General features: G+C 45.5%; 2 protein-coding genes across 13 annotated transcripts in view; one reads left to right on the top strand and one right to left on the bottom strand.

Moving 5' to 3' along the window:
- DCAF4 (DDB1 and CUL4 associated factor 4) overlaps positions 1-25,784 on the top strand; it is a 39,699-nt gene extending 13,915 nt beyond the window's left edge. For 2 of the 8 annotated variants that reach the window (XM_082451715.1, XM_082451721.1), the window contains 11 exons: positions 12-169; positions 852-934; positions 2,113-2,215; positions 4,072-4,215; positions 5,070-5,133; positions 9,266-9,382; positions 10,467-10,565; positions 10,688-10,785; positions 17,142-17,315; positions 17,674-17,788; positions 19,680-21,199. In XM_082451715.1, the coding sequence (XP_082307841.1) occupies positions 12-169; positions 852-934; positions 2,113-2,215; positions 4,072-4,215; positions 5,070-5,133; positions 9,266-9,382; positions 10,467-10,565; positions 10,688-10,785; positions 17,142-17,315; positions 17,674-17,788; positions 19,680-19,873 (1,349 nt within the window). In that variant the 3' untranslated portion in view covers positions 19,874-21,199. Of the gene's footprint in view, positions 1-11; positions 170-851; positions 935-2,112; positions 2,216-4,071; positions 4,216-5,069; positions 5,134-9,265; positions 9,383-10,466; positions 10,566-10,687; positions 10,786-17,141; positions 17,316-17,673; positions 17,789-19,679; positions 21,200-21,998 lie in introns of those variants that run through there. The other 6 variants (XR_014261031.1, XM_082451718.1, XM_082451717.1 and 3 more) reach the window with 6 other exon arrangements.
- Positions 24,598-26,780, bottom strand: part of ZFYVE1 (zinc finger FYVE-type containing 1) — a 49,671-nt gene continuing 47,488 nt past the window's right edge. For all 5 annotated transcript variants that reach the window (XM_082451628.1, XM_082451626.1, XM_082451625.1 and 2 more), the window contains one exon: positions 24,598-26,292. In XM_082451628.1, the coding sequence (XP_082307754.1) occupies positions 26,060-26,292 (233 nt within the window). In that variant the 3' untranslated portion in view covers positions 24,598-26,059. The remainder of the gene's footprint in view (positions 26,293-26,780) is intronic.

The raw sequence follows: 26,780 nt of genomic DNA, 5'->3' as shown, positions 1-26,780 counted from the left end.
TTTGACTAAAGATCTACCAGGTTATTACTTTGACCCTGAAAAGAAACGCTACTTCCGCTTGCTCCCTGGACATAACAACTGCAACCCCCTCACGAAGGAGAGCATCCGGCAGAAGGAAATGGAGAGCAAAAGGCTGCAGCTGCTAGAGGAAGAGGACAAGCAGGGAAAGGTAGGCTCCACAGCCCCGGGAGCTGCCCTGTCCCCTCCACTCCCGCCAGCATCCACCCACTGCCGCGAGGAGGTGCCAATTAAACGCCCCTGTAACCCTCAGCGTAGCGCACTTTAGGAGGGTGGCATCGAATTTTCCCTGACAGGAACCTGATGAAGAGAATAAGAACAGGCAAGAAATCTCCTCCCACCACCACCCCCCTTTTCTTATTTGCTGGGTTTCATCAGGAATTCTTACATTCTGTCCTTCCCCAGGAGTCTCTTGGGTAGCAGCCCAATACAGCCTCTGTAACTGTGTATTTTAAATAGAAAATCAGAGTGTGTGGTTTGGATACAAGGGTTTCTGGTACCCCTTCTGGAGATGAGATGCCAGGACATTTCCGTGATCATGGGGACAGTGGAATGGAAAGTCTGGGCCCCACAGTAACCGTAGGTCGAATGGAAAGCGTGTTGCAGACCTGAGTGTCCAGCGCCATTCCTGCACTCACTAGCTCAGTGGCCTCATCCCCTCAGGTATAAACTGATGGGGGACTTGGAGAGGTGCTGAGCAGACTTCCCAACTCACACATACTTCGTTGTGATAGGCTTTTCCTCTTTCCAAGGAGAGGAGACTAGAATCCTAAAAACATAATTCATTATACAATAACATAAAACTTCACTGAATCTGTCTCTCTTTAATTTAGAAAATAGCCAGGTTGGGATTTAATGCATCTTCCTTACTACAAAAAAGCAAGCTGGGTTTTCTCAACGTCACCAGTTACTGCCGGTAAGATAATACCTCTTTGTTATGTTTTCTTCATGAATGTTCTTTTCCTATTTCTTATTTCCATGATCCAAGAATTGTCAGGATAGAGCATGTAGCTACTCCGTGAGGAGTGTTCACAGTTGAGGAGCTTCAGCTCAACAGCCTGCTTCTGCTGCTGAAATCAGCCCTGAGAGAATCATCCTTCCTTTAGAGCCAGGGAGAGAGGAGAGGGGATCTAGGCAGAGAAACTGGGCAGAAATTTCTCAAGATGGCTCCTCTTTGTTACTTGTAAATCATTTCTAGTTAAGTAGAAGGTCCTTTAACTTCCTCCCGTCAGCCTTCTGCCTCTTTTTCTCCTTCTAATGAGTTGTCACCAAAAAGGGAACATTAAATGGATGTGTACTAAACTTTAAATACTGGTGATGTCTGATACAGTTCTAACTAAAGCCCTGTGAGATAGGTTGACACTTTCCCCAGGTTCCAGAAGAAGAGACTGAGACTCAGAGTGGAATGATTTGCTCAAGGTAAAGCTAACAAGTGGGGGGATCTGTCTGACTCCCCGGCCTGAGCTCCTAACCCCTGCATTCTGCTGCCTCCTGCTCTACCTGGGCCAGTGAAGAAACAACATGAGTGTGGGTGGCTTACCCAGGGAGGCCCCTTCAGGGAAGGCCAGCCCTGCAGGCAGTGTCAGCCAGGGCAGGTAGGGGTGTGCTTGTCCTCTGTTTCTCTCCTTCTGAGAGGGAAAAGAGTTAAAGGTCTAGTTAGAAAGATCTGTTCTTCACCCTAAAACATGCGCGGTCTTTGGTGGAGAGGAAAAGGGGTAATCGGATGGGCAGCTGAATGCCTGGCTCTTCATGAACTGTGTGCCCTTCAGCAGGTTGTTTCATTTCTCAGGCCCATTCTCTTCATCTCAAGAGAACGAGTTGCGCTAGATGATCCAAAACAAGTCCTTCTAGTTTTGACTTTCTTTGGCACTGTGAATGAGCCACCCATTTCTTTGCTTTAGTTTTCCTAAGAGTTCTAAAATTGAGATTCTTTGGGGCCTTGCTCATCTCCATTGCTGAGATTTTAATATGGAGAGAGAGCTGACGAGAGAAGGTAGTCTTCAGGGTGTGGGACAGAGCAGAACCCCTGCATCTTCATGGATATCTAGGTATGACGTCCATACCTCCCCTGCCCCCCCTCTTTCTCCTCTGCAGTTTAGCCCATGAGCTGCGAGTGAGCTGCATGCAGAGGAAAAAGGTCCAAATTCAGAGCTCGGATCCCTCCGCTTTGGCAAGTGACCGATTTAACCTGATACTGGTGAGTGGGAGGGAGCCATCTGTGGGTTCCAGAGATACAGTTGCCATCCCCTGGACAATTCGTGGCTTTGCATTTGTTTTCATCAAGCCTGGCTGTGTAGAAGCCACTAGCCATGAAAGCAGGTTTTATGGTTTTAACAAGCACCTACCAGCTACCCATTGGCAGATGCCAAGCTGGCAAGACAGGCTGTGCTGTGACCATTGTCACCCCCACTACAGCTCTGTCATTTGACATTAGAGCCGGGGTCCACACACGCTGACAGAGAACCATCACAAAGTAACTTTCCCGTGGGTATGTTGTGTACACAGTTGAAAAGTTACATGGCGGACCAGGGGCTTCTGATCCTTTCCATACTGGACAGGATTTGGTGGCCAAACCTGAAGCACCAGTGTCCTTCAGTAGCAACAGTGTATTAGTTTCTTGCTTTCTGTCCCTGACCTCAGTAACAGGGGCCTGCAGGCCATGTCTCTGGGCCTGCACATCCAGCACACCTCCATTGCATCATTTGCGGGGAGCAGAAAATGATCTCTCTGCTTCTGGTTAGACCCGGACTGGAAGCCAGGGGGCAGAGAAATGTTGGCAGAGGATCAGAAGGTCCACTGCAAACAGAAGTAGCCAGACCTCTTAGCTGGACTGGCAACTCCTGGAGGCCTTCCTGGAGGCTGAGGGACAGCCAAGGAGAATGAGAGAAGGACATGAAATAGAGAGCCTCAGCCTGGTGGTCTACTGACAGGTCTACTGACAGGACTGGAGGCTGAGGCTACGGAATTTACCCTTGAGGTCCTGCCTCAGGACCTCTACGACAGAGCCCTTCATGTAAGGAGTGTCGGGGGCCAGGACTCATGTTTTCTCCTGTGTTTGGGGTACAGTTTGACCTGAATCAAGTAGAATACTTTCTTGTGGTGGGTTCCCCTCAGGAGCCCCTTCCCTGGGGTTCTTCAGTAAAGCGGGTGGGGACAGTGGAGATCGCTGTGCACCTGCTGCGTAGCATGGCCTGAGCACCTGGTCTCCATGCTTTGTGTGCTGGTGTTTGGAAGACCCTCCCCATGATCCAGAGTTACGATGACTGGATGGCTGGTGTGACCCAGAGGGGTGGGAAGGGCAGTTTGTCACCCAGGGATGAGAGTTTTCAGATCTGACTCTAGTCACTGGTAATGATTCTTCAGGAATATAACTATTCTTGCCGAGTAAACTTGCAAAGTGAGTGTGTTTTCACCAGCACCCAAACCCATGTGTATTTGTGTATATTTATAAATATATTTAAAAAACACATAAACATATAAAGGTTTTGCTTTGAAATAATTATTAACCACATTTTTTAAATGAAAAAAGAAAATCTTAAAAATAACCCACATCCCAAGACCATCTTTTCTATTGTAATTTTTTTTTCCCCATGCGATGCCTTTCTTTTTACTTGGTGATAATCACAATGCCTATGTAATAGGAATACAATTTTGCTTTCTTCTTTTATCCGTTGGCAGTAATAATTAGCATTTTCCACATTGCTGTGTGGCTTTCATGGTGGCCACATGCTCTGTCACCGTGTGGCTCATCTAAACTCCTCTGGGTGGACGTTAGGACTCTCCCAAACCCAGTTCTGAGAGGGGTCACTGTGCAGACTGGCCATGCCCCCTCACTGCCTTTTTTGCTCCTGAACTGTGAGACCAGATGCCTGTCAGCTTTGCCCAGTGATGGCTACACCAAGTAGGGGCAAGTCAGGTCATTCCGCACTTCCTCATGGGTGAGAACCGTCACCTGGTGAAAACACACAGAGCGTGGGGGCTGGGTAGACGGTCTTTTGGCAGACCGCGTGGCTCAGCCTGGGAGGCCACTCACAGTCCGCCTCCCTTCTCCAGGCAGATACCAACAGTGACCGGCTCTTCACCGTGAACGATGTCAAAGTCGGGGGCTCCAAGTACGGCATCATCAACCTGCACGGCCTGAAGACCCCCACGCTCAGGGTGCACATGCATGAAAACCTCTACTTCACCAACCGGAAGGTACGCTGCCCTTCCCTTTAGCCATGGCAGCCTGCTCTGCCATTGGATCCAGGGCACTGCGGTAATTGGCCAAATTCAGAGTAGAGGAGAGAGCTTTGTGAAGAAGGCAGGGTTCGGTTACCTCATTTTCTCAAGGGAAAAAATGGAGTTTTAGATCCTGAGAACTCATAGGGGAAGAAAAGGGCCTCATTAGTTTCTCGTCTTGGAAGAGAAATGAATTTACATGGGGGAGCACTTGAAGCGGTGCTGCTTTAATTAAACTGTTGCAGGGACTTCCCTCCAGGAGGGTTAAGTTGATCCAAAGGAGCCCATGCTAAAGCACAGAGTTCCTGGGAGGTGGGCCACAGAGGGCTGGGTGGAGGGAGGGTCCTCCCAATGTGTCAGAATATTGTGTCAATCGTAGCCAGCACTGAAATTTATGTAAATGTAAGGAGCTTGCTGTCTAGGGGGCAACTTTTAACATTGCAGTGGGTGATGGCTGCATCTGTAAGAAGCTGTGATTTTCTGTTCTGTTGAGACATGAGCCACAAGATGGACACAGGTTGAAAATGGTTTCTGGGTGAAGTGAGGTCCATTGCAGAGAATTCATCCCTGGCCTATACCAGAGGGTATACCAGATGATGATGAAGGACTGAGGCCTGAGGGTTGCTTCTTCTGTTTCCCCTCAAGGTTCTGCATGGTGGGGCAGGGAGCTTCCTTGTTCTCAGAATGCTTGTTCCAGCCCCTATTCAAGGAGTGAGACCTGAAGAAAGCAGTCAGTCACATGTCTGTTCTATAAGAAAGTATTTGTCTGTTTCTCTCCATAAGTTGGCATCAAACCAATCTTTCCATCTTGCTGTGTGTTTTCTCACCAGGTGAACGCTGTGAGCTGGGCCTCGCTGAATCACCTGGATTCCCACATTCTGTATCTTTTGGCAGGTGAAGGAAGAGGTTTGGTGGGCCGGCCATGCCCTGATGTAGACCGGGGCATCTGTGGGGTTTGTGAGATGGTGTTTTAGTGTCCAGAGGTCTAGGCCATTCTGCACGAATGTCTCACCTTGTAGGAAAAAGCTGTGCACCTGCTAGAAAACAAGGATTCCCATGGAGCACAGAGAAGTAGCTGAGGTCCTGGAATGATGTCAATGTTACCAGGTGCCAGACACTGTTCTGGAACTTGAGAGTTGGTGCTTTAGCAGAGGAACAAAGCAGAAAGGAACAGTAAAGCCTTGAAAAGGAACCCCAAATCCTCCTGAGGCAGAGGAGGAGGAGCCTCCCAAGGCAGGGAGGCTGAGGGCGCACACCAGAGAAGGGTGTTCCTTTGACATCGGACTGGGGCTGTGGGCTCTGGGCCTAGGTTCCCTGCCCAGAGATGGCCTTCTTTAGAGCACTCTTCATTCTAGTCTCTTCCTTCCCTTCCCAGAGAGCCATCTGGGCTTTGTAGGAGCACACAGTACAGTGTCAGGGTAGCTGGGATCCCTGGGGTCTCTTGATGATGCAGAGGACAGCTGTCCATCGTGTCCTTCATGGAGTGATATTGTTTGACCCAAAGCCAAAGCCACATGTTAATGAGTCTTGTTGTGGTTCATTTCCATAATAAATGAGTTCGCTCACATAAATGAAACTATGTGACCACTTGTCATACCTAACGCCAGCTTCAGAGTTGTCACAAGGTTAACTAGTTTACGTCTGTGAATACACTTAGCACAGTGCTTGGCCATGTCATGGGTCCTCAACAAATGATGCCTGAATTGGAATCTGTTGGTTTGGGGTTTTTTTGTTTGGGGGGGGGGTTGTTAGTTTGTTATTTTATTTATTTGGCTGCACTGGGTCCTAGTTGGCGGCACGTGGGATCTTTTTTTTTTTAAGTTGCGGCATGTGGGCTCTTAGTTGCCGCATCCGGGATCTAGTTCCCTGACCTGGGATCAAACCCAGGTCCCCTGCATTGAGAGCACAGAGTCTTAACCACTGGACCACCAGGGAAGTCCCTCAAAGGGTTTTAAAGCCTAAAGCACGTTAGAGATCTGATTATAACTTTTATGTAAGACAAATACAAAACTGTGTGTGTTCTGTAAATTGAAAGTTTTATGTGGCTTTCATTTGGTGGGGTTTGTGGGGTGACAGGACCGCCTGTTACTGTCTTGATCTTACCAGAGTGCAGAAGAGATCAAGCCTTAAAAGAGAGAAAACAAGAACCTCGCTCTCATTTCTGATCTTCAGACAGTATGGCGTTTATCCATGCTTTGTGAGGATAAAAATCCATATATAGGCATACCTCAGAGATAGACACAGATGTAGATATAAAAGTTACGTTTACACTATACTGTAGTCTGTTAAGTGTGCAGTAGCATTATATTTGAAAAACAATGTACATACCTTAACTTAAAAATATTTTGTTGCTAAAAAATGCTAATCATCTGAGCCGTCAACAAGTCATAATCTTTTTGCAATAGTAACATCAAAGATCACTGATCACAGATCACCATTAACAAAATAGTAATGAAAAAGTTTGAAATATTGTGAGAATTACCAAAATGTGACACAAAGACACAAAATGAGCAAATGCCACTGGGAAAATAGCACCAGTGGACTTGTTCAACACCAGGTTGCCACAAATCTTCAATTTGAAGAAGAAAAAAAAAAAAAAAACACTGCGAAGGGCAGCAAAGGAAAGCACAGTAAAAGAAACGAGTGTGGTCTATTGTGGTTTGATCAGCGGCTTGCCCTCTGGTGGTCATTTCAGGTAATCTTCAGGCTTTTGTGCACCTGATGCTTCTGCTGAAGGTCTTAAACTTTCTCCCTTTACAAAAAGGACACATGGTTCAGACCTGCACTCTGCACTTTTCCCCAAAGAGTGGTGGGAGGTTAGACTGAACTTTTTCTACACTTACCAGGTTCTTCATTGACCTGTGGCCTTTTAAAGGATTAGCTGTATGATACTGGCTCTGTAAGTGCCATACAAAGATTGAGTGTAACCTGGGTTTCAGCCATAGTAACATGGGTAAGTGCACATGGGTAAGGACTTTCTCCCCACATCCTTGCCCTACAAACGTAGAAGGAAAAGAGATTTATCTCAGAAGGAATTGAGCTGCCCAGATACAGTGTTCTCATTTATAGTTTCAGCAGCCCCTATACTAGAGATATTTAACATGGGGCTTACCACCCAAAGCAACACGGTACCCACACATCACACATTCAGATGGTCAAGATCATTGCCTGATTGCTTGGCAAAGATGTACCTTTTCCAGTGAGGTGTGTGTGTTCATTCCACCAGCATCTATTGGGCATCTAGAATCCCTGTGCAAGGTGCTGGAGCTGGGCACCTCAGCAGGTGGTCAGTCTTTGCAGTGATGTCAATGGGGAATTGTAGGGTGCAGGGATTGGGGTGGCCTTCCTGGAGGTGGTTCCCACATGGGAAGGAGGGCACGGAGCTCCCATTAGAAGAGTGAGAAGAGAGCTTGGCACATTTGGCAGCAGTAAGTGGTTTGGTATTGGTGACGTCTCTGGCTAGGTAGCACCTTGCAAAACCAAATCCTTGGGGCTGTGGGATGCCCCTGGAGGACTGTAGTCATGGATTCATTTCTCATATAGCAGTGAGGGTGGTAGGCTGGTGAGGGTGAGACCTCGGATGGGAGGCTGTTGCAAGACTAAAGACCATGGTGGAAAGGATGTGAACTGATGAGCAGGAGTGGAGGAGAGACACGAGTTTAAGAGGCTTAGGACCTAGGCCAGGGAATCTTGGTGATAGGAGAAGGTCCAAGGAATGGAACGCCAGGAGAGTGGTTGTGGAGGCCAAGAAGGAGTGTCTAGGTAGAAATTGTGCTGCATGGTCCGGGGTAGGACTGGAAATCCTTCATCAGATTTAGTATTAGGAGCTCACTGGAGATCTTGGGGAGAACATTTCACTGGAAAGGTGAGGGTCTGACCTGGATTTCAGTGGGTTGAAGAGTAAAAGAAAGGCAAGGAAGTGGGGATAAACATAGGCTCCTCTTGAAGCTCTGAAGGGAAAGGGAAAGGAACCGAATCAATCAGAAGACAGTCCGATAGAAAAGCAGGCAAAGGATATAAAGAGGCAGTTCACAGTAAGGGAAACCCAAATAACTATAATCAGATGTAGTTCAGAGAAATGCAAATTAAAAGGAGATATTTTATGCCCATTCAGATAAACACGATTTTTAAGGTCTGATAGTGCCAAGTTTTGGCCTAGGTGGAGAACGGGGGGAAATGCTGGTATAAGTAAACGATACAGCCACTTCAAGTCGGAAATGCGTGTACTTTACAACCCCCCAGTTCCACTCTAGGTATAGCAGTGTTTTCAGATTGTGAGTCATGACCTATCCTATAAACTGTGGCCCAGGAAATCAACTTATTGAGCAGCTTTTTTATTTTTTTTTAATGAAATAGGTTAGAAAATATCAGTTTCATATTTAGTAAGGGTAAATATTTTATGAAACTTTTGTTTCAAATGTTTGTGTGTATATAGCACACTGTGGTGAAAAATGAAATTCTTAACCACGGATGTAAGAAACTGTCTTAGAGAAGCCTCCCATACATGGGAGTGGGAGACAGGAGGACAGGAAGAGAGGCTCATTTCAGCAGCAGAGGGGGAAAAAAAGCGAAAACCATCTCAGTGCCCATCAGCAGGAGACTGGATAAATAAATTGTGGTCTGTTCATACAAAGGAATGCTCTGCGGTGAAAACAGATGAACTGGAGTTACAAACATGACTACAGTTGCATCTAGGAGACAATGCAGATTGAGCTGTTGTAGAAGATTCTGTGTGATGCCATTTACATGCGTTTTAAAATCAAACACATAAATGTGTTCTTTATATTGTTCATGGACAAATGTTGTGTAGTGGAAATACTAAGGCCTAGAACTCAGACCAGTTTTAGAATAGCGATTCTCTCTGGGTGGAGGAAAGTTAAAAGGGGGCCTTTAAATGTATCTGTGACATTTTCTTCCTTTTAAAAAATCTGAAACTAAATATGGAAAATGTAAACATGTTAAATGTGGATGATGGGTATTATTGTACCTTTTTTGAAGGGTACTGATGCCCATTCTCCTCCCAGAGGAGACTTGTACTTGGCTGTCCTTAACAGCTTTTCTAGGCTGTGCCTCATGGGAATTGCAGAGACTCCAGGCTGTGCCACCCTGCTCCCAGCGTCATTGTTTGTCAGTAGTCATGCAGGTACAAGGGGTCCTTTTCCTTTGGATAAGGAGGTGCTAAGGGACATCTTTGTCCTCTGCCTCCCAGGAGCTGCAGCCAACAGCAGCATAAGCTCCGTGGTGATGGCTTGGACAGGAGGGGTGGGAACCACGGGCTGGTGAGCCCAAGTTGGAGCTCGCAGGGTGGGGACAGTCTGCAGAGCACCTGGGAGGATTTCTTAAACCTGACCCAGGATTTGTACTAGAAGCATGTGCATCTTCACTTATCCCCTCCTTTTGGGTCATTTCAGCAGCCGGAACAGTTAAAAGTGTGTGTAACCAGTACAGGAGATGAAAATATTTATTGGGGCTGCCTATACAGATAGCCCAGAGAGCATATGTTAGGCTCCCACTGTATGGCAGGTTCTGTCGGGGATACTTACATTCTGTCTGGCTGAAGGCAGTCCAACTGCCTGGCAGCATTCTGGATATTAAGTTTTCAGTCTTTCAGAGAATTAGAGTCAATTAGACAAGGATCAGGCCTCTAAGAGTGCAGGCTTCAGGCAGACCTGGCATGAATCCCAGCTGTGCCCCTTACCAGTTTGAACAGATCGCTTAAGCTCTCTAAAGTAAATACCTGCCCCCTCAGGTTACGTGGAGGATTAAATGATTTAACGCGCACTTACCCTGGTGCCTGGCATTTCATCATACAGCAAGCTTATGAGGTGGGAGTATATATTATCACCATTTTACAGATGAGGAGACTGAGGCAAAAAGAGGTTCGGAATTTCCCTTACAAAACCAAGAGATGGTGTTAGAAGTCAGGATAGTGGTTCCCTTTAGGGAGGAGTGAGGAGGGTAGTAATTGGGAGGGGACAGGAAGGGTACCAGGGTACTAGAATGTTCTATTTCTTAACCTGGGTAGTGGTTACATAGCTATACTTTACATAGTATACATTAAAGTGTATACTATGATTTGTACCCTTAATGTATGTTTTATCAATTTAAAGAAATTATTTTTGAAAAAAGTTTGAGACCACACAGCTGGAATTGAAACCCTCCTATCTGACACCATACTGCCTCCCTGATGGCTGTTAGTCTTTCTAACACTACTACTGTCCCCTCAGCAGGAGACCGGCCTGGCATGCTCTGCAGTTTCCGGATCCCTGGGGCCTGGTCCTGTGCGTGGTCCCTGAACATCCAGGCAAATAACTGCTTTAGTACAGGTGAGCTACGGCTGCCTCCCCAGGTGCCCAGGGTAAAGGATTTCACAGACCCTAAACCCCTGTCCACAGTCCCACTCCCCAGTCCTCGAGTGACACTGTCTGCCCATCTCCGTCTCTGTCAGGCTTGTCTCGGCGAGTCCTGGTGACCAGCGTGGTGACGGGACACCGGCAGTCATTTGGGACCAGCAGTGACGTCTTGGCCCAGCAGTTTGCTATTACGGTTGGTTGGATTGGGAAGGGCTTAATACAAAGTTTCCCAAGAGTGGACATTTTGCTGGATTGGAATGGGATTCCCCTATGTGGAATCTAGTCCTCCTCCCTCTTTTACAGGGAGAAAGAGGGCACCAGATGTGATTAACAGGTTACTTGGTGAATAAGTCAGCACTGAATGAAATTTGACTGATCCGGAAAGGTGTGGCTCAGCTGCCTTTAAACAACTTATGAATTGTTAGCAATTCTTGAGTACTTGGATTAGCCAGCAGGACCGTAAAATTTTTTTTTTTAATCAGTCATCAATTTTATACACATCACTGTATACATGTCAATCCCAATCACCCAATTCAGCACACCACCATCCCCACCCCACCGCAGTTTTCCCCCCTTGGTGTCCATACGTTTGTTCTCTACATCTGTGTCTCAACTTCTGCCCTGCAACCCGGTTCATCTGTACCATTTTTCTAGGTTCCACATACATGCGTAAATACACGATATTTGTTTTTCTCTTTCTGACTTACTTCACTCTGTATGACAGTCTCTAGATCCATCCACGTCTCAACAAATGACTCAATTTCGTTCCTTTTTATGGTTGAGTAATATTCCACTGTATATATGTACCACAACTTCTTTATCCATTCGTCTGTCGATGGGCATTTAGGTTGCTTCCATGACCTGGCTGTTGTAAATAGTGCTGCAATGAACATTGGGGTGCATGTGTCTCTTTGAATTACAGTTTTCTCTGGGTATATGCCCAGTAGTGGGATTGCTGGGTCATATAGTAATTCTATTTTTAGTTTCTTAAGGAACCTCCATATTGTTCTCCATAGTGGCTGTATCAATTTACATTCCCACCAACAGTGCAAGAGGGTTCCCTTTTCTCCACACCCTCTCCAGCATTTGTTGTTTGTAGATTTTCTGATGATGCCCATTCTAACTGGTGTGAGGTGATACCTCACTGTAGTTTTGATTTGCATTTCTCTAATGATTAGTGATGTTGAGCATCTTTTCATGTGCTTCGTGGCCGTCTGTAAGTCTTCTTTGGAGAAATGTCTATTTAGGTCTTCTGCCCATTTTTGGATTGGGGTGTTTGTTTCTTTAATATTGAGCTGAAAGAGCTGTTTATATATTTTGGAGATTAATCCTTTGTCCGTTGATGCGTTTGCAAATATTTTCTCCCATTCTGAGGGTTGTCTTTTCGTCTTGTTTATGGTTTCCTTTGCTGTGCAAAAGCTTTGAAGTTTCATTAGGTCCCATTTGTTTATTTTTGTTTTTATTTCCATTACTCTAGGAGGTGGATCAGAAAAGATCTTGCTGTGATTTATGTCAAAGAGTGTTCTTCCTATGTTTTCCTCTAGGAGTTTTATAGTGTCCAGTCTTACATTTAGATCTCTAATCCATTTTGAGTTTATTTTTGTGTATGGTGTTAGGGAGTATTCTAATTTCATTCTTTTACATGTAGCTGTCCAGTTTTCCGAGCACCACTTATTGAAGAGACTGTCTTTTCTCCATTGTATATCTTTGCCTCCTTTGTCATAGATTAGTTGACCATAGGTGCGTGGGTTTATCTCTGGGCTTTCTATCTTGTTCCATTGATCTATGTTTCTGTTTTTGTGCCAGTACCATATTGTCTTGATTACTGTAGCTTTGTAGTATAGTCTGAAGTCAGGGAGTCTGATTCCTCCAGCTCCGTTTTTTTCCCTCAAGACTGCTTTGTCTGTTCGGGGTCTTTTGTGTCTCCATACAAATTTTAAGATGATTTGTTCTAGTTCCGTAAAAAATGCCATTGGTAATTTGATAGGGATTGCATTGAATCTGTAGATTGCTTTGGGTAGTATAGTCATTTGCACAATGTTGATTCTTCCAATCCAAGAACATGGTATATCGCTCCATCTGTTGGTATCATCTTTAATTTCTTTCATCAGTGTCTTATAGTTTTCTGCATACAGGTCTTTTGTCTCCCTAGGTAGGTTTATTCCTAGGTGTTTTATTCTTCTTGTTGCAATGGTAAATGGGAGTGTTTCCATAATTTCTTTTTCAGATTTTTCATCATTAGTGCATAGGAATGCAAGAGATTTCTGTGCATTAATTTTGTATCCTGCAACTTTACCAAATTCATTAATTAGCTCTAGCAGTTTTCTGGTGGCAGTTTTAGGATTCTCTATGTATCTCATGTCATCTGCAGACAGTGACAGTTTTACTACTTCTTTTCCAATTTGTATTCCTTTTATTTCTTTTTCTTCTCTGATTGCCGTGGCTAGGACTTCCAGAACTATGTTGAATAATAGTGGTGAGAGTGGACATCCTTGTCTCGTTCCTGATCTTAGAGGAAATGCTTTCAGTTTTTCACTGTTGAGAATGATGTTTGCTGTGGATTTGTCATATATGGCCTTTATTATGTTGAGGTAGGTTCCCTCTATGCCCACTTTCTGGAGAGTTTTTATCATAAATGGGTGTTGAATTTTATCAAAAGCTTTTTCTGCATCTATTGAGATGATCATATGGTTTTTATTCTTCAATTTGTTAATATGGTGTATCACATTGATTGATTTGCATATATTGAAGAATCCTTGCATCCCTGGGATAAATCCCACTTGATTGTGGTGTATGATCCTTTTAATGGGTTGCTGGATTCTGTTTGCTAGTATTTTGTTGAGGATTTTTGCATCTATATTCATCAGTGATATTGGTCTGTAATTTTCTTTTTTTGTAGTGTCTTTGTCTGGTTTTGGTATCAGGGTGATGGTGGCCTCATAGAATGAGTTTGGGAGTGTTCCTTCCTCTGCAATATTTTGGAAGAGTTTAAGAAGGATGGGTGTTAGCTCTTCTCTAAATGTTTGCTAGAATTCACCTGTGAAGCCATCTGGTCCTGGACTTCTGTTTGTTGGAAGATTTTTAATCACAGTTTCTTTTTTTTTTTTTTTTCAGATTTCAAGTATTAATTTATTTTATTTTATTTTTTTTTAAACATCTTTATTGGAGTATAATTGCTTTACAGTGGTGTGTTAGTTTCTGCTTTATAACAGAGTGAATCAGCTATACGTATACATATATCCCCATATCTCCTCCCTCTTGCGTCTCCCTCCCACCCTCCCTATCTCACCTCTCTAGGTGGTAACAAAGCACGGAGCTGATCTCCCTGTGCTATGCGGCTCCTTCCCACTAGCTATCTGTTTTACATTTGGTAGTGTATATATGTCCATGCCACTCTCTCACTTCGTCCCAGCTTACCCTTCCCCCTCCCCGTGTCCTCAAGTGCATTATCTACGTCTGCGTCTTTAATCACAGTTTCAATTTCATTACTTGTGATTGGTCTGTTCATATTTTCTGTTTCTTCCTGGTTCAGTCTTGGAAGGTTATACCTTTCTAAGAATTTGTCCATTTCTTCCAGGTTGTCCATTTTATTGGCATACAGTTGCTTGTAGTAGTCTCTTAGGATGCTTTGTATTTCTGCGGTGTCTGTTGTAACTTCTCCTTTTTCATTTCTAATTTTATTGATTTGAGTCCTCTCCCTCTTTTTCTTGATGAGTCTGGCTAATGGCTTATCAATTTTGTTTATCTTCTCAAAGAACCAGCTTTTAGTTTTATTGATCTTTGCTATTGTTTTCTTTGTTTCTATTTCATTTATTTCTGCTCTGATCTTTATGATTTCTTTCCTTCTGCTAACTTTGGGTTTTGTTTGTTCTTCTTTCTCTAGTTTCTTTAGGTGTAAGGTTAGATTGTTTACTTGAGATTTTTCTTGTTTCTTTAGGTAGGCTTGTATAGCTATAAACTTCCCTCTTAGAACTGCTTTTGCTGCATCCCATAGGTTTTGGGTCGTCGTGTTTTCATTGTCATTTGTCTCTAGGTATTTTTTGATTTCCTCTTTGATTTCTTCAGTGATCTCTTGGTTATATGGTAACGTACTGTTTAGCCTCCATGTGTCTGTGTTTTTTACGTTTTTTTCCCTGTAATTCATTTCTAATCTCATAGCATTGTGGTCAGAAAAGATGCTTGATATGATTTAAATTTTCTTAAATTTACTGAGGCTTGATTTGTGACCCAAGATGTGATCTATCCTGGAGAATGTTCCGTGCGCACTTGAGAAGAACATGTAATCTGCTGTTTTTGGATGGAATGTCCTATAAATATCAATTAAATCTATCTAGTCTATTGTGTCATTTAAAGCTTCTGTTTCCTTATTTATTTTCATTTTGGATGATCTGTCCATTGGTGTAAGTGAGGTGTTTAAGTCCCCCACTATGATTGTGTTACTGTCGATTTCCTCTTTTATAGCTGTTAGCATTTGCCTTCTGTATTGAGGTGCTCCTATGTTGGGTGCATATATATCTATAATTGTTATATCTTCTTTTTGGCTTGATCCCTTGATCATTATGTAGTGTCCTTCCTTGTCTCTTGTAACATTCTTTATTTTAAAGTCTATTTTATCTGATATGAGTATAGCTACTCCAGCTTTCTTTTGATTTCCATTTGCATGGAATCTTTTTCCATCCCCTCTCTTTCAGTCTGTATGTGTCCCTAGGTCTAAAGTGGGTCTCTTGTAGACAGCATATATATGGGTCTTGTTTTTGTATCCATTCAGCTAGCCTGTGTCTTTTGGTTGGAGCATTTAATCCATTCACGTTTAAGGTAATTATCGATATGTATGTTCCTATGACCATTTTCTTAATTGTTTTGGGTTTGTTTTTGTAGGTCCTTTTCTTCTCTTGTGTTTCCCACTTAGAGAAGTTCCTTCAGCATTTGTTGTAGAGCTGGTTTGGTGGTGCTGAATTCTCTTAGCTTTTGCTTGTCTGTAAAGCTTTTGATTTCTCCATCAAATCTAAATGAGATCCTTGCCAGGTAGAGTAATCTTGGTTGTAGGTTCTTCCCTTTCATCACTTTAAGTATATCATGCCACTCCCTTCTGGCTTGTAGAGTTTCTGCTGAGAAATCAGCTGTTAACCTTATGGGAGTTCCTTTGTATGTTATTTGTCATTTTTCCCTTGCTGCTTTCAATAATTTTTCTTTGTCTTTAATTTTTGCCACCTTGATTACTATGTGTCTCGGCGTGTTTCTCCTTGGGTTTATCCTGTGTGGGACTCTCTGCGCTTCCTGGACTTGGGTGGCTATTTCCCTTCCCATGTTAGGGAAGTTTTCGACTATAATCTCTTCAAATATTTTCTCTGGTCCTTTCTCTCTCTCTTCTTCTGGGACCCATATAATGCGAATGTTGTTGCGTTTCACGTTGTCCCAGAGGTCTCTTAGGGTGTCTTCATTTCTTTTCATTCTTTTTTCTTTATTCTGTTCCGCAGCAGTGAATTCCACCATTCTGTCTTCCAGGTCACTTATCCGTTCTTCTGCCTCAGTTATTCTGCTATTGATTCCTTCTAGTGTAGTTTTCATTTCAATTATTGTATTGGTCATCTCTGTTTGTTTGTTCTTTAATTCTTCTAGGTCTTTGTTAAACATTTCTTGCATCTTCTCAATCTTTGCCTCCATTCTTTTTCCGAGGTCCTGGATCATCTTCACTATCATTATTCTGAATTCTTTTTCTGGAAGGTTGCCTATCTCCACTTCATTTAGTTGTTTTTCTGGGGTTTTTTCTTGTTCCTTCATCTGGTATATAGCCCTCTGCCTTCTCATCTTGTCTATCTTTCTGTAAATGTGGGTTTTGTTCCACAGGCTGCAGGATTGTAGTTTTTCTTGCTTCTGCTGTCTGCCCTCTGGTGGTTGAGGCTATCTAAGAGGCTTGATGGGAGGCTCTGGTGGTGGGTACAGCTGACTCAAAATTTTTTAATGTATAAATTAAATATGTCCCAATTCATAACACTTATATCTGCAGCTGTCAAGTTACACATTTTATAAATTTAAAAATCAAAATTCTAGTCATTACTACGTTTCAAAGACTTGACCTGTAGAAAACGCCACCTTTCTTTAAAAGTGTGGAAGATGTGCCAGCCTGCTTTGGGCATAAGCACAGAATTCATTATTCAGGTTTCTTCAGCATCTTCTCACTCATTTGGGACCCCATGTCTTACCTGGATTTCTGATCTCTCTTACTCCACTCTCATCACCCAGCTTCTCACTAATGACCTGGGAGGAGTGAGGGCGCACCCTCACTTCACAGGGAGGGGTTCAGGGTGAGGCCTTAGGGGCCAGTTGCAGCCAGCGGGGAGGACACTGGAGGGACACATGGTGTCCAGTTCTTGACCCTTTGATAAGGAACCCTTCCATCTCCACTGAGGCTCAAACCCTAACCAGCCTGCTTCACGCATACCTCTGGCCTAGGGGCTGGGATAGGGGAGGAGAGGCAGGGGTGTATTATGGAGGGCACACCCCTCCCAGCCTTGGGAGGGAGGTACTGAGCAGGCCCTCTTTCCGCAGGCTCCTTTGCTGTTTAATGGCTGTCGTTCCGGCGAAATCTTTGCCATTGATCTGCGTTGTCAAAATCAGGGCAAGGGCTGGAAAGCCACCCGCCTGTTCCACGACTCAGCAGTTACCTCTGTGCAAATCCTGCAAGAAGAGCAATGCCTGATGGCATCCGACATGGCTGGAACGGTATGGGTACCACTGACTTTCTCCAGCCGCTGGAGCTGGCTCTGGGTGGGGGGAGGGGCTCTGCAGGAGAGACCCTGACGTCAGACAGCGGCAGGGGAAAGGCATCTGGAGACCAGGTGAGTTGTGAGTTGTGTGGGGCAGCTGCTTTGCTGCCCGCTGGGAGCCCAATCTGGTCTAAACAGACGTGAAACTGGTCATGGTGCTTTTGATGGACTCTGTGGCTCGGGGGTTTGAGACATATTTTTCTAACTTGAAGAGGTCTTTGGAGACCACCTCGCCCTCTCTGGCTTTCGTGCCTGGGGTTCACCAGTGTACCTGTTGGACCCTCCCTAACCGCCCCTTGTGCTTCTCCCCACAGATCAAGCTGTGGGACCTGAGGACCACTAAGTGTATTAGGCAGTACGAAGGGCACGTGAACGAGTATGCCCACCTGCCCCTGCACGTGCATGAGGAAGAAGGAATCGTGGTGGCAGGTACCTGGGGAGGAGGAGATCCATACCATCGAACACTGTCCCTTAGAACCACCAGCAGCTTAAGCAGATAAGGGATAAATTCTCTAAAACAAAACCGAATAAAGGGGATTTTGGACAGTTGGGGTCAGGGAGTTAAGATGGGATGTAGAGTTGGACATTAGTAAGCAACAGTTTAAACACTCACCAGGTGGATAGCCCTGTGTCCCCACGTGACTGGGCAAATGTCACTTCAGTTACAGGTGAGTGAGGAGCAATAAAACATAGTGGCTTAGGAGACTTGGGTGTGGAGTTTAAGCCTATTCACCAGGTCAGCATTCAGTGTGACCCTCAGTCCCATCGTGCAGCTGTCGTGTGGGAAAGCTTGGGCTCCCTGTTCTTTGTGCTCCCGTTTCCACCAGAGGATGCTAAGAAAAGAGATGGAGGTCATTGTAAAGGAACCTGGTTCCTTTAACACCACTGCTATGAACCCATGATTTGTAGAATAGAAGCAGAGCTTTCTAGCACCAAACCCCCTTGAAAGGAGTTAACAAGTTGATCACAGCTTATATGATTATTTGGCAGTTTGACAAATGAAATAGTAGGCCCTTGGCATTAAGGAATATGTTTCCAGTCTTCACAGATGTCAAATTTTCTAATATTCCTACAGAAAGTATTTATTTGCTATGAAACTTTCTGTGGCTAAGAAGCATCACTTTGCTAGAACTTTCTTGGACTTATTTACTACTGTCACCACCACCAGCAATTAGCTTCCTTAAGTCTGTTTTCCACAAATTTTCATCTCCAGAGAGTTTCTGTGTTCTGGACAGTAGAAAAGATATATGAGCCTTGTTGAGAGGCAGATGTGGGGAGTGGGCTGGCTGCAGTAATCCTTGAACTGTACAACCTGAATGACCCCACACCTAAGGTCATACAGTCAACTCAGATGGTCAAAAGCACACTAAAATCCGTGATGCCTAAGGTCTGCCCTTCTCCCCCTGAAGATCTCCAGTAGCACATATTGCCTATCTGAGCTGCGGTAACCAGTGGTGTCAGGTGTCAGATTCCTCTCAACTATGAACCCTGAAAGACTATGAAGTCTTGTGAACTGAACCATTGAACCAGAAAATACTCTGGGGAGAGTTGTCACCTGATTTGTCCCCAGGATGTAATGAAGTTATGAGATCTTCCTGGTTACTCTCTCATAAAAAGGAAATCAGCTGCATGTCATCTAGAACAGGTGGCCTGGGCTCCCTCTTGAATAGCCCTTGTCACCAAGAAAAGCAGAATGGGCCACCTGATAGCCAAGATGCCCCGTGAACACCCCAGGGTGTCACAGCCTGCCAGTGCATCTTGTCACTTTGAACACCTGCAATCAGTGGTTCTAGAGCACCAGGGCGACCTGTAACTTTAATTTTCTTTTTATTATTCATTCATTCGTTCACTCATTTATTTATGGCTGCGTTGGGTCTTCGTTGCTGTGCACGGGCTTTCTCTAGTTGTGGCGAGCGGGGGCTACTCTTCATTGCGGTGCATGGGCTTCTCATTGCGGTGGCTTCTCTTGTTGCGGAGCATGGGCTCTAGGCGCGCGGGCTTCAGTAGTTGTAGCAGGCTTAGTAGTTGTGGCGCATGGGCTTAGCTGCTCCACGGCATGTGGGATCTTCCCGGACCAGGGCTTGAACCCGTGTCCCCTGCGTTGGCAGGTGGATTCTTAACCAGTGCACCACCAGGTAAGTCCTGTAACTTTAATTTTCAAAAGGGACATCTTATCAGTAGAAATAATTTCCATTTGTGAGTTTGTTTGGCTCACATGAAATCACCTTTAGCCCTTAGGAATCCTAGAAGCCAGGGCCACAGGTACACAGGCTCTCTGCATTCTCTCACTAACTTGCCGCGTGTCTTCCCTCTTTCTTAGTGGGCCAGGACTGCTACACGAGAATCTGGAGCCTCCATGATGCCCAGCTGCTCAGAACCATACCCTCCCCACACCCCACTTCCAAGGCCGACATTCCCAGTGTGGCCTTCTCTTCTCGGCTTGGGGGCTTCCGGGGAGCGCCAGGGCTGCTCATGGCCATCCGGCAGGACCTTTACTGCTTCTCCTACAGCTAATTCTGCAGGTTGCAGCCTGGAGGGACATGCATGTGACTCAGCGGAGCATAGGTAGCCATATTTTTGCCACAATTGCCGTTTTCAGTGAGGGCATTTCAAATGGATGCTCTTGTGTATGCACATCCCATCCATCCAGCTGCTGGGGAAAAGGTGCTATATTTTATGTGGAGACACTTCAGTAAAGTTATTTCAGTTAAGTTGTGGGTTCAAGAAGCTTAAAAGTCCTTTTCATAAAAGGTACCTATTTCCTTTTCTCGTTGAATTCCTTAGAATAGTTCCTCCACCTTTTTTTTTTTTTTTAAACAAAAAATACTTTTCTAAGGGCTGAAGATTGACAATAACTAAAGCTGCTGCTTTCACCAAAAGCCCTTTCGAGAAGCCTAATGATGAGACTGGGTGAAACTGTTGACAGTCAGTGCCTGGGTCCCAGAAAGACATGTATCTATACTTGAGAAAGTCAGCTGGAGAGAAGGGGGAGTCATTTCTCTGAGTCTCTAGAGATTTTACGGCTGAGTTGGGAATCATTAAACTAGCTTTCTCAAACTCACTCGATAACCAGTGTCAGATCTCTGGTATTCTCATTCATTACCATGTATAGGCATTGTAAGGAAAGATGGATCCTTTTAGAGGCTAGACAGGCCTTAGCATGCATATGTTGAAGTACCTTCCAGAATGTTAGGTACAGCAGCTCCTGTTTCTATCATGGTGACTTGAATGTCAGATTCAAGGGCCCCATCTCAAAGAAAATTGGCTTTGACTTTTTGTAATCTAGAAGCAGTTTGTGAGATGTTTATACAACACGTTAATACAAAGAGCCTTTCTACCAAACAATAAACTAGAAAGTAGAAAGAACCAGAACATGGTATGTTGCTTCTGTTAATGGTTTAGAAGATGATGATGCTTGGCTGCTGTAGCATCAAACCAGCTACAGTAACATCTGCTCAAACCCTGTGTGAGGAAGAGACTGAGACCAGTTTTAATGGCTTTGCTGGAAAGCTTCCACTTGCTCCTGTGCCCCAAGAAGCTATGGACTACCTCAGCAGGCTTTCTGGCCCGGGGTGGGTTCAGCGTATGGGATGTAGCAGCGGGAAAGCAGAGGGCAGAAGACTGAGGGATTGTTAGTCCCCTGGCTCCCCTTCTGCCGGGGTGTGGTGGGCTGTGGCTGTGCTCCTCTACCCGAGTCTGCAGCTTCTGCTGGAACACAGCTCTCTGGATTCCAGTGACTTCTCTCCATTTGTCCCTTCAGACCTGCAGCTGATAATTGTATCTTACTGTTGCTAGCCCAGGGTGCTTCACCAATTAAACTCTCGTCGGTTACCCCCTTGAGTGTTATGCATCTGTGTCCTGCCAGAACCCTACTACAACTTAATGTACAGGGAGAAATCCAAAAAACATGAGAGTATCAGATTGGTCATCTGGTAGATGAGCAATGTGTTACAACAAATATTTTTAGTGCCTTAGGTTTTATAAATAACTTTCCTCCGTCTTAGCTGACTTGATCCTTAAAACAACGTATGAAGGAGGTAGGACAGTAGTAATGATATAAAAATTATTAGCATCATTTTCTGGGCACAGAGAAATTGAATGACTTGCCTCAGAATGCAGACCTGTTAAGTGGAGAGCTGGGACTTGGCACCAGAAGAGATCACGTTCTCTACTTTCCACACTCCTCCATTTGCTGACAATACTTGTGTATCACACACAGCTAGTGCTAAGGAGAATCACAGAGTGGCTTGGTGCGAGTGTAAACATGCAGTGCTAACATTTCATATTTAATTGCTAAGTAAATTAATTTTTCTGGCACTCACCAAAGACTAAGAAGCTTGCCAGTTACCAAATTTCTTAGGTGTTTGTTTAATCTTTGAGACATCGCCCCTGTATCTTTACAGCCTTGGCATACCGACCTGCACATAGGTCCCAAGAAATAGCTGTATGATTGAAGGGTCCTGGTGACTGCAGTCACAGCAGGGTCTTTTGGATTAATTTTGGTGACATGGCCCTCCCCAAGAGCACAAAAAAGCGTAAGTGCTGAGCCATGACCCTAATATCACTCATACTTTTTCCCCCAAAGTTAAAAGTTCTCACAACACACTAGTTTGTTCATTACATGATCTGCTTTTTACAGTCACTGGTATTGCACCTCTGGTGAAGAGCCTTTGCCACTATTCTGTACTATTTCAGTGGAGATGTGGCTCTTCAGTCCAACTTTGATCTCTCATAGACAGTGGAGACAACTGACTACTCGGAATACCTGGTGAGTTCTGACGTGTGGGGCTCTATCCCCATATACCTTCCTAACTCATCAGCTGTGCCATAGCCCAAATTTCTTGCTAGGCAAATACAGTTGTCAAAGAATTAGTTTTATGTTTCCCTTAGGCTTTTAAAAAAAGGAGGTGGGGGACATCTTCAAAATCTGTTCTTTATCTTTAGTGAGCAGTCACTGCTCCTAACATTTGGTCTAGAGCAACGGTCCCCAACCTTTTTGGCACCAGGGACCGGTTTTGTGGAAGACAGTTTTTCCACGGACCAGGGTGGGGGGCGGGGCGGGGGAACAATGGCAGATGAAGCTTCGCTCGCCCGCCGCTCACCTCCTGCTGTGCGGCCCAGTTCCTAACAGGCCACCGACCAATACGGGTCTGCGGCCCGGGGGTTGGGGACCCCTGGTCTAGAGTATATGAGAAGCGGTTAAACTCAGCTGAGAAGCTGATTAAGCATTTTGGTATGTTTGCTTGTTAGTGTCCCAAAGATTAGTATGTTACACAGTCTGGAAGCATTTTTCACTTGCAGGTCTGTTAGGGCATTTTGCCCCATTGCCCAGGTGACAGTGAAAGTTAGCGAATGAGCAGGGGGTGGTGGCAGCAGCACTGAGCTCCAATAAACCCTTTGCTGTTTGCTTGCTTGTAGCCTTCTAAACAGATGAGAAGAGTGGCACAAACTGGTTACCAGAAATGTCCACAGAGCAACGCTCGGTGTCCCCCAACAAGGGCACCCAGAGACAAAGTTAGCCCCACTTACCTGTCAGCCCTCGATCTGACCTGGTCTAAATCTTCCATGTAACCACCTCTGAAAACAACTGCAGGCTGAACTCAGTTTCTTCTTCCATTTCTCCATTCATGTATGTTAGTAAAAGCCTTTCCTTTCATTTTTATTTATTTTCTTTGGCCACGCCACGCTGCTTGTGGGATCTTAGTTCCCCGACCAGGGATTGAACCTGGGTCGTTGGCAGTGAAAGCACAGAGTCCTAACCACTGGACCTCCAAGGAATTACCTGGGCCCACTCCTTTATGTCTGCCTCTCCAGGCCACCCACCACATGGCCACTGCCACGGGAATGACCTTCCCAAAGATCCCTGCACTCAACGCCTTCTTGTACCTCGGAATAAAATGTGCAGCATCTTGAGATTTGATCACATATGCCTCACCCTGTTGCCCCTTCTCCACCTCCCACCTGGTGCTCTCAGGACACATGTTACAAGTCCCTCCGTCATCTGGGCCTCTGCTCAAGCTGTCCTCCACTCCTTTCATCTGTTGAGCCTCAGCTTCACAGAAACCTCGAGGAAGCTTAGTTTCCCCAGCACTTGCCACATCTAGACACTTAGTATGTTGAATGAACAATTTTTGCCAGCATTATTCCCTTTTAATTCTTAGAACCCTACGAAGCACGTGAAGGTCACTCCTATATACCAAAGAAAAAACTGAGAATAAAGCAATTTGTCCAAGGTCTCCTGGTAATAAGTAGCAGAGCCAACTTGAGCAGGGGTCTCCTGCTCAAGAAATCTATTAGGCCCCATGTGTTGGAGGGAACGGAATTTTTACTTTTCCTCTGGAAGTTTAAGATCTCCTTAAGATAATTTTCCGGGACTTCCCTGGTGGCGCAGTGGTTAAGAATCCACCTGCCAATGCAGGGGACATGGGTTCAAGCCCTGGTCCGGGAAGATCCCACATGCTGTGGAGCAACTAAACCCATGTGCCACAACTACTGAGCCTGTACTCTAGAGCCCATGAGCCACAGCTACTGAGCCCGTGTGCCACAACTACTGAGCCCGTGTGCCACAACTACTGAAGCCCGTGCGCCTAGAGCCCGTGCTCTGCAATGAGAAGCCCATGCACCGCAACGAAGAGTAGCCCCCGCTCGCCGCAAGTAGAGAAAGCCCATGTGCAGCAACGAAGACCCAACGCAGCCAAAAATAAATTAATAAATTAATTTTTTTAAAAAAGAAAAGAAAAAAAGATGAACCCTGGGTATGTAGGGCAAGAAAAGAGAACCTTTGGTTATTTTGACACCGGGTTACCTTCCTTTCCTCTACCGGTCTGACTAGTGTAAGGAAGAGAGTTCGGAAGACTCTTCTGCATCCTCCCTATGTGGTCCAGCAGACTCCAGCTCAGGGGCGCCCCTGGATGACAGAACAGGAGATAGATAGTGGATAGCAGTTGTTCAACAGGAGCTGAACAGACAAAGCAAGGCAGGGCAGAGGAACAAAGAGCGACAGATAGAAAGGGAGAAAACAGTCTTTTCCCAGTGTTTCCATAGGTCACTAGTAACACCTACTCTCTTCTGTGATTGATAGAGTATTCGCCGGGGAATAAACTGAGGTATTTACAGGTAAAATATACCTCTCACTTGGCTTCTGCTCTAAAAGCCACCAGCTACTTTCTTATCATCAACTAGAAAGAGGCAGCAAGATGTACTGATGAAGTTAAAGGAAAGCAGCAGCACAGTCCATATTCCGCAGGAAGACTCCTTTATAACGGCGAACTTAATAATACACAGTACTAGAGCAGGGCCTCGGTCACAGGCCATAGGAGGCAGTAAGGAAGCAGGTCTGAGAGGGACCAACACATTCCAGGGCTCACGTCACAGTAACACTCACGCCAAGAATGACCGCCACGCACCTCCCTGAAGCTCAGCCCACCCACCAGTTCAGTCAAGAACTATGTCACTTTTAATTCTTCATTTTTGGCCACTGACGATAAAATCCACCATGATGACAGGATTTCAGCACAACAGTCTCTTTCCAGTCACAATAGAAATGGATGTCCCAGCTCTTGAGAAACAAAGTTCATCTGACTTCTCTTGCCAGGACCGGAGAGAGAATTTTTTCTTAATGGTCTGTTGAAATATTTATATATACTTTTAAAAAACCCCACTTAACAGTCCATTCTGTACACTGTTTCCCTGGAAGATTTCTCATGATCACGCCTCCAATAGCTAGAGGGGTCATGTGTCTGGGAATAAAGAATTAAGACACTTCAAAACAAGCAAAAACCCTAGTGCAACACTCAGTAGATGGTGGGCTGAAGGGGGTTGGTAGGGGAGGGAAGCAGGTGCTCTATTTCTGGGCAGGGAAAGCCAAGTGGTCGCATAGACGGAAGCATCAACAAGCAGGAAACACTGCTGGGGAAGGCCCATCTCCTTCCGTGTTCCCCCTGTATGAGGGCCATCGCGTCACCTGCACTTGGACTTGAGGTCTGAGGACCGTACCCCCCACCTGCCACCCATCCGTGACCTGCATGCTAAGCTGGGTGGTCTCTGACCACAACAGGCCTAGGCAAGGAATTGGGATCCGACTCTGCAGGGGCCAGGGAGGTCCTCCACAGGCTCTCCCAAGCGAGAAGTACCTGGGACGCTCACTTGCCCCGGCAGCTGAGGGGCATGAAGGCTTCGAAGGCTCAGAGAGGAGCAGCAAAAGGTGACTAGCAACGCAGTGGCCTTGGACATGGCTCGGTTTTGTGGGGAAGACCTGATGCCACTGCCACCTGATTCTGTGCTGGGGACAGACTGTGCAGGTCTTCACAGCCAGCAGCAGCCTGAATACACTCCACGTTCCTTTCATATGTATGTACAGGGGTGGGTGGGTGTGTATATATATATATGTATATGTATGTATATATATATATATATATATGTATTTTTAACTGAAATAAAATGCGATGGATTCAGGTTCATTCCCCTTCGCTATAAGCTGCTCAGTCCCCTGCCCTGAGGGGTTCGTGCCTTCAGGCCCGCCACCAGGCTCACCCTGGCTCACCATCTGTCCTACCCCCCACCGTGGGAAAGTGGCCTCAGGATGAGCAAAGAGGACACATACCACAACAGGTGACCAGGAGGAGGGCCTACCTCAGCGAGATTTCATTTCTAACCCTGAGAACCTAAGGAATTGTGAAGGACTCGGAGAGGGAGCTGGGGTTAAAGGTCACCAGGCTTTTTATTGCAGTTAAAGCAGACTCGGACAGGATGGTCCCAGCCTCGAGAGGGGACAGCCCGGCGGTCATGGGAACACTCGTCACAGAAGCCCTGTCCGCAGGCCCGGCAGTGGTGCTTGGAAAGCTTGACGCTGAACTCCTTCCGGCAGTTGTGGCAGTGCAGGATCTCATGGTCTGGTACCCAGTACGCCGGCCTGGCCGCATCCTTCACCAGACCTGCAGCACGGAAGGAACCATGACAGGCGGCACACGTGGAAGCCATCACCCCGAGTCCCACGAGGCAAGAAGCCATCCACAGACACTTCATTGGCTCTCAGTCTGACTGCACACAGATCACCCCCTTCCACCCAGGTCAGGATCTCGGGGGCTGGGACCTAGGCACTGACAACTGTGTATCTATTAAGCTCTCCAAGTGAGCCTAAAGTGGGGCTGAATTAAGAACCAGTGGAGTAACGATAAAGAAGTTTGGGCTTTGGAGTCAGGACATACCTTCATCCCAGTTCCACTGAGCCTGAGTCAGTTAGTAGCTGCGGGATTAAGAAGTTCCTTAAATTCTCAGGGCCTTAGTTTACTCATCTTTAACAACACACCTTCAAAAGTGGTTACAGGATTACAAGAAATAATGTGTCTGATGCACTGGGACCCAGTGGCCAGTGAGCGCTCAGCAGGTGAGCGCCTGTGAGCACAGCTGGCAGACTCTGTGC

Source organism: Balaenoptera physalus (genome assembly GCF_965194825.1).
Source record: "Balaenoptera physalus genome assembly, chromosome: 2".
Classification (NCBI taxonomy): Eukaryota; Metazoa; Chordata; class Mammalia; order Artiodactyla; family Balaenopteridae; genus Balaenoptera; species Balaenoptera physalus.
Note: the sequence above shows the minus strand (reverse complement) of the source record. Positions and strands in the feature narration are given on the sequence as shown.